At 36.2% G+C, this 13557-nt stretch overlaps 1 protein-coding gene across 3 annotated transcripts in view; it reads left to right on the top strand.

Annotated features, from left to right (window-relative positions):
* Positions 1–7243, top strand: part of WWP1 (WW domain containing E3 ubiquitin protein ligase 1) — a gene marked incomplete at both ends in the record, with an annotated part of 78400 nt that extends 71157 nt beyond the window's left edge. For all 3 annotated transcript variants that reach the window (XM_080694547.1, XM_080694548.1, XM_080694546.1), the window contains 3 exons: positions 1973–2069; positions 2520–2592; positions 7144–7243. In XM_080694547.1, the coding sequence (XP_080550673.1) occupies positions 1973–2069; positions 2520–2592; positions 7144–7243 (270 nt within the window). The remainder of the gene's footprint in view (positions 1–1972; positions 2070–2519; positions 2593–7143) is intronic.
* Positions 7244–13557: the final 6314 nt, after the last annotated feature.

Below are 13557 nucleotides of genomic sequence, written 5' to 3'. Positions count from 1 at the left end.
CTGCCAGCCCTCCTTTTTGTTTTTACTTTTGAAACCAGATCTTGCTAGGTTAAGGGTCTTACTGAATTGCTGAGACTGGCCTCCAACCTGTGATTCTTCTGTTTCGGCCTCTCAAGTACCTGGGATTCCAGTTGTGCACCCCACACCTATCTATTTTTTGTGTTTTGACAAAAACTGTAATAGGGTAGTCTCTGAAGATCCACATGCATACTAATCTTGAAGCATATTTTATTTTCCTTGACTTTTTGCTTTGTGTATTTGAGAGTTTTAAAGCCCTAGTCCTGGAATATTTTTCACATATATTTTACTAATTGAAACTCATTTGAAAAATTTAATGATTAAACTTGTAGTTTATTTTTAACTGTTTCACTTTTGGGTGAAAAGCAGACATTTTATATTACTATATAAGGATTTGCACAGGGCTGTACTTGTCATGCATTTAATATTTTAAAGAAAGACACTTTTAGAAATCTGTCTTAAAATATACTTCAACATGACAAACCATTTAATGCAACATTGTTGGTATACCAACAGAATGAAAATAAATGTCCATGAGTAAATAAGCCATAATAAGATATATATTCTGTATAGTGAAACTGTATAAATATATAGTACATGCATATACCATCTCTGAAAAGGTAGGGAAAAAAAACAGTAAGCAGTTCTGGAAGGGAGCAGAACCAGTTGGAGGCCGTGGTGAGAAAGCGCTTTTCACATGGTGCACCCTGTATTGCCTTAGAAACTCTCTTCTGTTAGCTGGAGTTGGGGTGGGAGAGATTGCGAGAAGATAGACAAAAGTTCCTTGCTTTGTGTTACACTCAAAGCAGTCAAATCAGTATTTCACATTTCCCATTTATGTCCCTCTTTCAAAGGAATTTGTCACTAAACTATATAATTTTGGAAGAATTTGTACTTTGGTTTATCAGATAGCAGAAAAGAAAAACCAGAGCAACTGGGAAAATGCTTAGTGGGAGAAAATACCACAGACTGTTGAGGCTGGCAATAGTGAAGTGTTTGCTTATGGTTTTGTAACTTAAAAAGGAGAGGGTAGATGACTTAGGAAGAGTAACAATGGTTTAGAGGTCAACTTCCCATGAATTCAAATGTTAGTTTTATCACTTGTAGGCTGAAAAGGATGAGTTATTCATACTCTACAGGCCTCCATTTTCTCACATGTGCAGTGGTGACGCTAATGATCCAACCACTCTCATAAAATTACTGTGAGGTCTAAATGAATGAGAAGCCTGTGGCGTGGTGCTTGGCAGAAACCCTCAATAGATCATAACTGTCATATAACCCACCAACATCCACGGTAGTTGTACCTTTCAGTGATGACTGTAAATAAGTGATTTAATGTTTCTAAGCTTCTCATTTATTTCTTTTCTATAAGATGCGTATAATGATAACAGACCAATCTGTAATGTTATTGTGAGTATTCTGTATACTTACCATAGTGCATAACTTGAATGATAAATGTGCCAGGTGTGGTGGCTCAAGCCTGTAATCGCAGTACCTGAGACCAAAATAGTAGGATCATAGATTCAAACCAGTGAGGCCAAAATGTGATTTAAAATGGGGGGCTGCTGGGGGTATAGGTCAGTGGTAGAATGCCCTGGGTTCAACCCCCAATACCCCCCACACACACAAAGAAATACTACAAAGACTTTAGCACATATCTTTTTTTTTTTTTTTTTTTTTTTTTTTGGTAGTACTGGGGTTCCTGGAAGCCCTTCTACCTCCGGGCCACACTCCCAGACCTATTTTATACTTCTTTTTAATATTTGGAAACAGGGTCTCTTAAGCCAGCGCGGCTGGCTTCGAACCTGCGCCATCCTCTTGTCTCCGCCTCCCAAGCGCGGGGATTACAGGCGTGCGCCACCACGTCCGGCAACACATATCTTTTGAATGAATTTCAGTAATGAATATTAACTTAGCATTTACTTTATATTAAAGTATGTTTGGTTTGTCACAGTTTGTGAAAGAGACAGACAATGAAGTAAGAATGCGACTATTGCAGTTCGTCACTGGAACCTGCCGCTTACCTCTAGGAGGATTTGCTGAGCTCATGGGTAAATGCCGTTTCACTGCAATTTCTCTATAGATAATTTTGTGGCAGTAATAGTCTTTTTACATACAATAGACATGAACCTAAGGATTACAGTTCTGGGACTCTATAAGACTTCTATAAAGAAAGAAACTGGAATGGCTAATATCAAAGGCATTTGAAGATATGAGTCTCCTCACATAGCCTACATGGCCATTTCGTTTTGCCCTGGTGGGACTGTGATGGGAGCAAGCAAGATACGGTAGAAATCCTCGTCTGCCCATGGATATAGTTCTTACGGCTTGATGTCTGCAGCACTAAGAATCTTCTCCATGCAGAAGCATCTTACACTGGAAATGTCTTCAGTTTATTCTGTACCATTCATATGACTGTGTGACATGTTCTGTTATTTAATCAGTTGTCAAATTCAGAAATATTGTTTTGAATGATTAGATTATTTTATTTTCTGATTTAGGAAGTAATGGGCCTCAAAAGTTTTGTATTGAGAAAGTTGGCAAAGACACCTGGTTACCAAGAAGCCATACATGGTAAGTTAAAGAACCCTAAATAGGAAGATGAAAGCCATAGGAAATCGTTTGTTTTATAAAAATCTGTAAGATACAATATAATTGCTTCATTATAGTAGTCAGAATTTTGAGAACAGACCAATTATAGCCTTGTGTAACTAAATACATTAGAATGAGGATTTATTGTTTAATAGAAGTACTTACCTATTTAGAGTACTCACTGTGTATAAAATAAAACTGAATTAACCCTGCCTTTGCACTTGATAATGGAAGGGCACAAAAGACAAACAGGTAAACAGCTATAGAAAGTGTTGTAATCTGGAAGAACTGAAGGGACCTTACTCTGGATTAGATAATTAGGGAGATTTCTTAGAAGGGGTAATGTTTTTAAGTTGAGCGTAATAAATAGCGTGATGTGGGAAGAAATAGGGGAAGAGCATTTTTGACCCAGAAATGCTAAAGTAAGCAAAAATCCTGAAGTAAAAAAACCAAAGAAATAGGAAATAAAAGATTGATATGATTATATTTGGTGAATCAGAGATGAAAAGAATTTGGAAGCATACGTAGGGACTATATTTTATAGGGTATTATTGCATGTTATAAACAATTGGGATTCATTCTAAGGGCAATGGGCCTTTGAAGAGTTTTAAATAGCAAGTCACGGGACCTAAGAAAAACCATTCTGGCAGTAGTGTAGAACGGGACCTAAGAAAAACCATTTTGGCAGTAGTGTAGAGAAGGAATCAGATTCCAGGGTGAATGCAGGGAGATTAGTTACAGAACTATTAATTACCAGGCTAAGATAACAGCTTAGAGATACGTGGTTCTTTCAGGAGGTTGAAGCTATTTTCATCCTAAGCCATTATTTTACTTTTTATTGCTTTGACATTTGTACTTAGGATGCAAAAGCAATAGTTGTAAAAGCCTACAGGTGCCTCAGTAAAAGTCAATGCAGTGGCACTAAGTAGCTGTGTCTGTATTTGACACCAGAGTTGCTGTTTAAAGGATGAAAAAGAAGAAAAAAAAGCTAGGTTCACTGATGATTGCTCTTTATGACACACTAAAAATCTTAAGTTTATTAAATATTGATGCTTAAGCATATTTTTTGACATTCTGTGTTGACAAAATATAAGTTTTACATAAAGCACTTCTGCACACTAGAGAATGGTACTTTTCTTGAGGGAAAGGAAAGCTCTTGGGCAGTTGTTTTTAAAAAGCTGAATTAGCTTGTTATTTTTATGAAAGAACTATTTTTATTTCAAACAATGATAGACAAACTGTATTCACTTGAGTACTTGGCATTTTCTTGAGAAGTGATTAAATAATGCAGTTGACATATGTTGATGATGATAAAAGCAAAATTAGAGTTTTGGAAAAATTTGTATGTGCCATAATGAACTTGAATGCTTCCCCAAAATTATTGATTAGTGCTGTTATTAGCAAATATTTTTCCTATTGTGTAATTAAATATCAATATATTATATTTAGAAATATAAACATATATATTTAGAAATATATAACTTGGTGAGCTAACACTTTCAGTGATCAGTGCATGATGTTACAAAATCATGCATGGGTAAAAGATCCATTCTAAATACAAGAGGGACCAGTGGATTTTTAACAAAATACAAAATGTTCTTTGATATAATTTCAGGCCAATATTGTGTATAACTTTTTTAAGTTTAATATAATATAGTATCCAAGAGTTATATCCATGGTTATCTGAAGATGGCTGGAGTACATCTCCATTTACTAACTACTTAACCAGGAGAGAAGATTTTTGTGTAATTAATTTACATTTTTATATACTTAACCCAAAACAATAAACACAGTGCAACACATTAAGTACACAAGATGTGCTCAGTCAGATTTTTTTTTTTTTTAAGATTCATAGCTGGGCGTCGTGGCTCATGTTTGTAATCCCAGCATTTGGGAGGTTGAGATGGGAGAATCGCGGTTCGAGAACAGCCTTAGCTACTACTTAGTGAGGCCCGTTGCAACTCAGTGAGACCCTGTTTCAAAACAAAGAAAAGAAATAGGGCTGGGGGTATAGCTTGGAGGTAGAATGCCTCTGAGTTCCATCCCCAGTACCACAAAACAAAAATAAGATTCATAAAAATATAAAACAAGATCATTCCATGATTTTTTGAAAATTGTTTTATATGTTTATTTCAAAATTAAGTTCATTTTTAAATAAATTATTTCAAAATGAATTAAATTTTTATTTATTTATTTATTTATTTTGGTGGTACTGGGGTTCCTGGAAGCCCTTCTACCTCCGGGCTACACTCCCAGACCTATTTTTTATACTTTTTTATTTGGAAACAGGGTCTCATAAGCCAGCACACGCGGCTGGCTTCGAACCTGCGCGATCCTCCTGTCTCTGCCTCCCAAGCGCGGGGATTACAAGCATGCGCCACCACGCCCGGCTGAATTAAATTTTTAAATTTTCAGTTCTAATATGGTAAATATTAGTAGATATAAGTCATGTAAACAAAGAGCCCTCTGGAGTTCTCAATATTTTTAAGAGTAAAAGAAGTTACTGTGACTTAAATATTTTAGAACCTCTGACTTAGATTAAGTGGCATATCCATTAGAGAAGGAGAAATTATTGAAGCAGGAGAGGAAGATTTTAGTTTTTGTAAAGGGAAAATAGTTACTCACTTAGTTTCTCTATTCTCAAAAGTATAAGGTGAGATCACTGGCTGTGAGTAAAGAAAGGAAAAACTAAGTTGAAAGAATAGGGAGAGTTTTCAGAGGATAGACAAGTATTAGAGAAACATGGCTGAATGCTGGGTAATAATGGATTGCTCACATGGATTTACTAGTTCATTTAAAATGACAACAATGTACCTAATTATATGATATTCTCCTGAGGAATTTTCAACTATTAAAGTACAAGGTTCACGAAACCATAAGGTGGGATTCATTCAGGATTTTTTTTTTTTTTTTTTTTTTTTTTTTTTTTGTGTGTGTGTGTGTGTGTGGTACTGGGGGTTCCTGGAAGCCCTTCTACCTCCGGGCTACACTCCCAGACCTATTTTTTTTTTTATTTTTATTTGGAAACAGGGTCTCTTAAGCCAGCGAGGCTGACTACGAACCTGCGCAATCCTCCTGTCTCCGCCTCCCAAGCACAGGGATTACAAGTGTGCGCCACCATGCCCGGCAAGATTTGGGTTTTGATGAGTTAATTCAAAAGAAGGAGAGATGGGATTTAAAACTATTTACAAAGTAGTGATTATAAAGATCTAAATTATAATGATCTAAGATCTAAATTATAAGGATGGTCTGTGGATAATTACAAAATTAAGGACAGGAACAGAATGAGGACAGGAGAGGACAGCGATAGAGTGATAGGTTAACAGGAACAGTGGACTAGAAAAGTCTGAGAGGGAGGACAGGGGTTGGGATTTAATTCAGACCAAGGGAAATACAGATCAGTATTGAGCATTAGGATGAAAATGTATAGTCCAGAAAGACTTGGATTTTTAATAGTTACTAAGGTGAGCAGTGAGCTAATCTGTAAGGAAGTGAGTCTTGCTGCCTCTCAGATGGAGAGGTACAGGTCTTACTGTTTTCCTCTCCAGTGGTTGACTTAGGGAGACAACAGCTTTAAGCTTTCCTCAAGTTATGTTTAATTGGCAAGTCAATAGCATACTGTTCCCTCAGACTACATAGAAAATATATTGCTCACTCTCTACCTATTTAATATATAAGTATCAAATTTTATTTTGTGTACTTGATATATACAAGAGACTCAGAAATATATAAAGAACTAAAACTTTATACAGTACTTTGAGATCCGCAGTAGTGGACACTCAAATATACAGCTAGTCAAAACCATATTTTAGAAAATTAAAATATTATAATTCTTTTGTAAATTGAAAAACAGTATATTGCTATTTTCATTATTTCTGTTTTTCATCATTTAATCCCAGAAGGTAATTGAATCTGGCAAGATTTGAAAAATGGTAGTTTAGAAGAGGTTGTGACCTCATATGGTGAGGAGACTGAGGAGACAAAGTAACACTCATTCACTGATTTTCTCTACCCCAAGAACTAAATTCCATGAGGAGAGACTGGTTTTTCATTACTGTACCACTAGCTCCTGGAACCCTATGTTGCATATAAAAGATCCTCAGCATATAACTAATGAATGAATGAGTGAATCAAATAAATGGACTCTTCACCCAAGAGAAGTTAAGGGGACTTATGACACTATTTACTTCAGGAATAGTAAAGAGAAAATCTGGATGTTTTAAAAAAAATTCCAGAGTCTTTATCCATTGCTATAATTACTTATAATAGCTACTTATAATTCTATTTTTCTCTGAGAAGCATTACATTTTAATACATCTAGTCCTTAACTTTGAATAGATTTAACTAAGGTGTTTGGATATGTAAGCATACTGAGAATATTGTAGTAAATTATTAGAATACTTTTGTCAAAATTTTTACATATATGGCATACTTCTGTCTATTCAGCTTTTAAATGTATTGAGAATACTGTATTGGAAATCTTTTCCGTTTATTTTATTGAAAATATCTGGTTTTGTTTTTGTTTTTGTTCAGTTTTAATCGCTTGGACCTACCACCATATAAGAGTTATGAACAACTAAAGGAAAAACTTCTTTTTGCAATAGAAGAGACAGAGGGATTTGGACAAGAATGAATATGGCTCTTGTCTTGGAGGAGCTCTTGCATTTAAAACCCCAGCCAAGAAAATCGCACAGATAGTGTATATACGCTGTTCATTCTGTACAGTGAATTTTCTGAACCTCTCAAAGTATAAATGTTTTCCGTTCTTCCACAGAAATATGCAAAACAGCTCATCATTTTTTACTTTATTTATTGTTCCCTTGAAATGACTGACCAGAAAAAAAAAATCATCCTTAAATTTTGAAGCAAGAGACTTTATTAAAAATAAGAATATATCTATATAAGCATATATGATAGTGGCTCTAGTTTTATAGAGCTCCAAGTGCATTAAACACAACAACTCTTCATTCACAAAGATCTAAACTTGCTTTACCTTGTTTCTATTATCCAGGGGAAAAGTGCAAATTGCTCCATGTTCTCTCTTATGTAACATCTCTTGAGGGTGTTTAGTTGCATGGCTGTTCAGGAAGGTATTAAGGGCTTAGGCCAAATCTTACTTTGAGAATATTAAAAAAATGCTGCTGGCTTTTCTGAAGACAGGTGCTTGAACCTGTTACTTTGTTTTAAATAAATACAATAGTTAAAAATTTTTCCCTCTTTGCTACATCAGTAATAATAGAGTAATGAGTGAAACTATAACTTACATGGAAGACAGACAGTAAATCCAATGCAATTACTTTATTTATAGACTGGAAATAATTCTTTGAACAGCATAGAGGTTTGTTTACATGTTTCCTTTGGGATGCTAGTTATTTGTGGGATTTTAAAAAATCAGGTACTTCTATACTTCTGTTTTTTAGAATTTGTGATGTTCTTCAAATTTAACTCATAATAATTGATGTAGTTTGATACATAGGAACACATAAAAGGTAACGTGAACTTTGCTGCCTTTGTTTGTGTTCAAAGTTTTGGTCTTATAAAACCAGATTGATTGCAAAAAGTTATATAAACATTGAACACTCTTAGGAAACTAATGATTTTCTATTAGTGTTTTTCATTCCTCATATTCATAAAAAGTCTATATATCTGAACTAAATATACATACATAAAAACCCTTTTATACAGATCAGGTTATTTTTGTCCTAATAACACTTTTTCATCTAGAAGGGCATTTGCTGAACTACAAAGATGTATATAACAAATTAAAATCTGATATGAATATTATTAATGCTGCTTTTAGCAAACTGGGCTTCCTATTACAAAAACTACCATTTGTATCATGTTTTCAATATGCATTGTAAATTTTATTAAGTTAAAAATTTTTTTAACCATGGAACTCATGTCTCAGAATGTGTTACCTGTATATATTCCACTGCAAAGTGCAGATGGAAAATACTAGTATATAACCTAACTTCCATAAACACTAGTTTTTGTTTTGCTAAGATATTTTTCTACCTATTAGATTATTTTGCATTTTTACTCAAAATTCATAGTAGAGGTAAAATAAGGCATAGTAAAGGCAGTGACCTGCTTAGTTAAATAAGACTACTTTCCCAGATCCTACTTACTATCTTGATATTTTCAAGCCTAAAGAATTTTTAAGTTTCTAATATGTATGACAAGTTATTCAAAAGGAGGTGACCATTTACTCCATAAGGAATAGACAGAGCTCCACTACCACATGAACTGTGACAGAAGTTATGAGTATCATTCAGAGGTGATAGATGAGAATATCATTTAGCAGATGTGGCTAACGGGGGCTTTCAGCTAGTTTGAGGGTGCTAGTCATCCTAGTAAGAAATTGTAAATGCACTGGGAAAATTTACAGATCAGACCAGCTTTCTGGGAGACTGATTTGGAGACTTCACCAGAACCTTCTACTTTTCATACCCAGTTATAAACACCAGAGATACAAAGACATACTGATTTATCTACTCAGTGGCGTCAGAAAACACATGAATGTGTCCCCTTCCCCTCACCTTTTCTCCTTCCCATCCCTGTTCTGAGCTAGACCAGCCACAAAGAAATTAGAAGTATGAAGCTGCTGTACCTGAGCACAGCTCATTGCTCACAACTCTATTTCCGGGAGATGAGAGGGAGGCTGGGAGGGTTCATAGTGCCACTTCATTTTGGTGACACTCCTTACCACCACAAATAAACTGAGCCCAGGAAAATGGGTCACAGATGACACACAATCTCATCGATCAGGTCACTAGTCTGTCTTCCAGGGAAAGAAGCTACCAGTATTTATATTTTTCTAACTTCCTAAGTAGCCAAAAGTGAAAATATAAACACAGCCTTTCACTTGCTGACTTCAATTAACCACCCAGCTCTCACACTGAAAACTAGATCAGATGGTTATATGTCAATTTTGTGTCAACTGTATTGCTAACTAATTTCTATTAAAAATGACCCTGACTGGTAAGTTGTACCTGAACTGAGAAAACTCCAGATACATAATAGGAAGCTCTTGACTTTGGGCTCCCTGAGTATGAAGACTCTTGAAACTATATATCCTTTAGGAATCTGGGCTGTCACTTAGGGAGATGATGGTTCTTTGATAGCTGTATGGATACCCTGCTACAAAGACTACTGTTACAAGATCATCTTCTGAAAGGAGGTCCAACATCGCCCTGCTGGCCAGTTGTAGTTCCTATCTTATTGCTCTTGAGTAAAATGATGCCAAATATAGCCTATTGACTTGAGTCCTAATGTTTGATTGAACCTATGAGCTGGTGGATCTTGCAGAAGTAAAACTGAAATCTCTTGATAAAATACACTGAGAGCCAGATATGGTAGTGCACCCTTGTAATCCCAGTGTGTGGGAGTCTTGAGATAGCCAGACTGCAGGTTTGCACCAGCCTCAACAATGTAGTAATGCCCTCTGCTACTTAGCGAGACCCTGTTTCAAAATAAAAAATAAAATAAAATGCAGCTGAGGTGTAGCCTGGAAGTATAATATCCCTAGATTCTACCCCCAGTACCACTAAATAAAAAAAGAGAAGATAAAAGCTCTATAACACTCACCCCTTTTTTAATCTGTTGAACCTAACATACCAAGCTTGAAGTCAACTGAGAACTGGTATGTCTAAAAGCAGCATTTCCTAAGTCCAAAATTTCTATTCTCTGTCCCAACGAAGGAAAATGCAGTCAGATAGTAATTTTTAAGTATTCACTGATACAAAATCTTTTACATATTCTCTTGATCCTCACAACTTTATGAAACTGGTATTTTAAATGATGCTTATTTTATAGATGAGAGAAAATGAGCTAAGAAGTCATTTCTATAACATTCATGATCACATTGGTTCCTGGTTGTTTCCCACCTATGGTGAGACATGCTAGTTCTGAGACTGAACCCCTGATTAAAAAGCAAGTGGGAAAATTTCACCATCAAGAAGCAAGGGGCCATGTGTGGTAGCACACGCTTGTAATCCCTGCATTCCAGAGGCTGAGACCGGAGGATCGCCATTCATAACTCACTGAGACCCTGTTTCAAAAACTAAAAAGACTAAAAAATAGGACTGGGGGTATAGCTCAGAGGTAACAAAGCCCCTATTTCCATCCCAAGTACTACAAGAAATAAAAAGAAAGAAAGAAAAGAAGTGAAGGAGGTTGAGGCAGAAGGATTACAAGTTCAAGGCCAACCTTGACAACTTAGCAAGACCCTGTCTCAATTTTAAAAAAGGGCTGGAGTAGCTCAGTGGTAGGCTGCCCCAGCGCCACACTCAATACCTGTACTTGGGAGGCTGAGACAATAGGATCTCAGGTTTGCAGCCAGTCTCAGCTACTTCGTGAGGCCCTTCACAACTTTAATGAGACCCAGTTCCAAAATATGGAATAAAAGAATAAAAAATAGGGTTGGGGGTGTAGTTCAGAGGTAGAATGCCCCTGGGTTCAATCCTTAGTGCCGCGCAATGCAAAATAAAAAAAGTATGTGAAGAAATAAAATAACCTCAAACCACTACTTGGCTCTGGAATGCTTTTAAGAACAGTCAAGTGGAGACTGCACAGGAAGGAGAATGTAATAAACTCCAAGGGATCTAATAGCCCCAAATTGGAAAATACCTAAATACCCTACAATGAGTGGTTAGTGGCATATCCATATAATAAAATACCAGGCAACAATAATAAAACCACTATTACTAGAACTTAGATGGATCTCAAGAAAGTTATACTGATTAAAAAGGGGGAATCTTAGCTGGGTGTGGTTGTGAATGCTTGTAATCCCAGCATTTGGTGGGCTGAGATGGAAGGATTGCAGTTCATGGACAGCCTCAGCTACTTAGGCCCTTTACAACTCAGTGAGACTGTTTCAAAATAAAGAGTACAAAATAGGATAGGGGTATAGCTCAGAGGTAGAATGCCCCTGGGTTCCATCCTCAGAACTGCCAACGAAAAAAGGAAGCCGGGCATGGTGGCACACACTTGTACTCCCAGCATTGTAAGACCCTGGTTCAAAACAAAAAGGGCTGAGGTGCAGCTTGGAGGTGGAATGCCCATGGATTCAATCCCCAGTAACATACGAATAAGAAAAAAAAAACCTCATTTCACAAAAATAACTTACCCGCTTCTTCCTTGTGTACATGCACATGCATATACACACTGGGGAACGGGATCCAGGGCCTCAAGCATTTTAAATACAAGCTCTACCACTGAAGTAAACTCTCAACCCCTGAGACCTTATTCTTTTACTAACCCAAACTTCTCATTGCACTAGAGAAAGTATACCCAAAGTCACTCCAAAGAGAAAACTGAAAATGAGGGGGGGGGGGCTGAGAAACTACCTCTGGTAGCACTTTTCTACCAAGCATGAGCCCCTGGATTCGACCCCCAGCACTAAGTGAAAAAAATGAGCAATATTCATAGGATTTTATAACAATATGCAAATATGAATTAAGTGAGTTTCAGATATGGAAAAAATCCAAATTAGAAATTAAACTCAGAACTGGACAAACATGAAGATGTGAAATGTCTGCAGACTGAAACTGGGAGAAATTTAAAAAGACACTTCAGAAACGAAGGCATTATAGTGTCTAAGGAAGAATATACATCAACCAAGATATGGAAAACAAATGAAAAGATCTAAGAAAATGGGAAAAAAGCTAAAAATGAGAAAAAAAAAAAGATGACTATAAAACAGGACTTAATGATGGTTCTCCAAGTGTGGTCAATTAAGCCAATATGGAGTGTGGAAACACTGACAAAACAACTGGACTAGACTTCAAAAAATGTGTGGGAATAAAAAGATTAGGGAAATGTTCTAGAGTAAAAGTAGCTAAGCAGCAAATCAAATGTATTGTGCGATCTTTGGTCCTGGTTTAAAAAGGTATAAGACATTTTTGGACACTTGAAGTTTTAATGTAGTTTGATATTAGATGTTGTTAAAGAACTATTAACATTTTTAGTTGTGATAATGGATTTGTATTTGTTTTCAAAGATGTCCTTAATTCTGAGAAAGTACAAGATGAAATATTTAGAGGTAAAATATTCTGCAATCAATTTCAAAGGTTTAGAAATAAATATATGAACAGAAACACACATATAAATACAGTATGACAAAGGATTACTAGTCTCAAGAGATGAGTATATAGAATTCATTACCTGGGAATTTTATGTTTGAAAATATACATGACAAAACAAACAGCACACACTCAAAGAATTTACATTATAGTTCTCAAATCCTTTTGGGGGAAAAATATCACCTTCACACCATCCCATATTTATCTGTGGTATTCAAAAAGGTCCTCTTAGCTGTGCATGCTCATGCCTATAAAAAAAAACCTGGGGGTTTAGCTCAGAGGAAGAACGCCCAGTTAAATCCCCAGGTACTAACACACACACACACACACACACACACACACACACACACACACACCGTTTTACAAAACTTGAGATTTTGCAGTGGTGAAATCCCAGCCTCAAGTAGCACTGTCCTGTCTACTTAAAGCATCTTAATTTCCACTTCACCCTTAAGTTCTGTGTTCCTTTCATCCCACTAGGGAATAAAAGTTGGGTTGTCTAGTGACAGATCCCAAACACTCACGAGACACATTTTAAAAAGGAAATCACTTTCAATCCTCTCTTAAATTCTCTCCTTATGCAGGCTGGCTGGAATTTACCTACCTTATACCAAGAACCCTCAACATCCTAATCACCTAGCTTTCACTACACCTTCTCTGCAAGATCTCAACTTTGAATCAAATCCAACTTGAAAATCTTCCCCATATGCCACCTTCTCCTAAAACTTTCTTTTCTCCATATCCTCTCATCTTGATGTGATCAATACTTAAAAATCTCACACTGTTTTGTATTGTTGGTGTCTCAGATACAAAACAATCTCTGAACCATGGGAATTTACTGCTACTGCCCTTATGAAAATATGGC

Source organism: Muscardinus avellanarius (genome assembly GCF_963383645.1).
Source record: "Muscardinus avellanarius genome assembly, chromosome: 4".
In the NCBI taxonomy this organism is placed as follows: Eukaryota; Metazoa; Chordata; class Mammalia; order Rodentia; family Gliridae; genus Muscardinus; species Muscardinus avellanarius.
The sequence above is the reverse complement of the archived record's forward strand: the minus strand, read 5'-3'. Positions and strand labels throughout refer to the sequence as shown.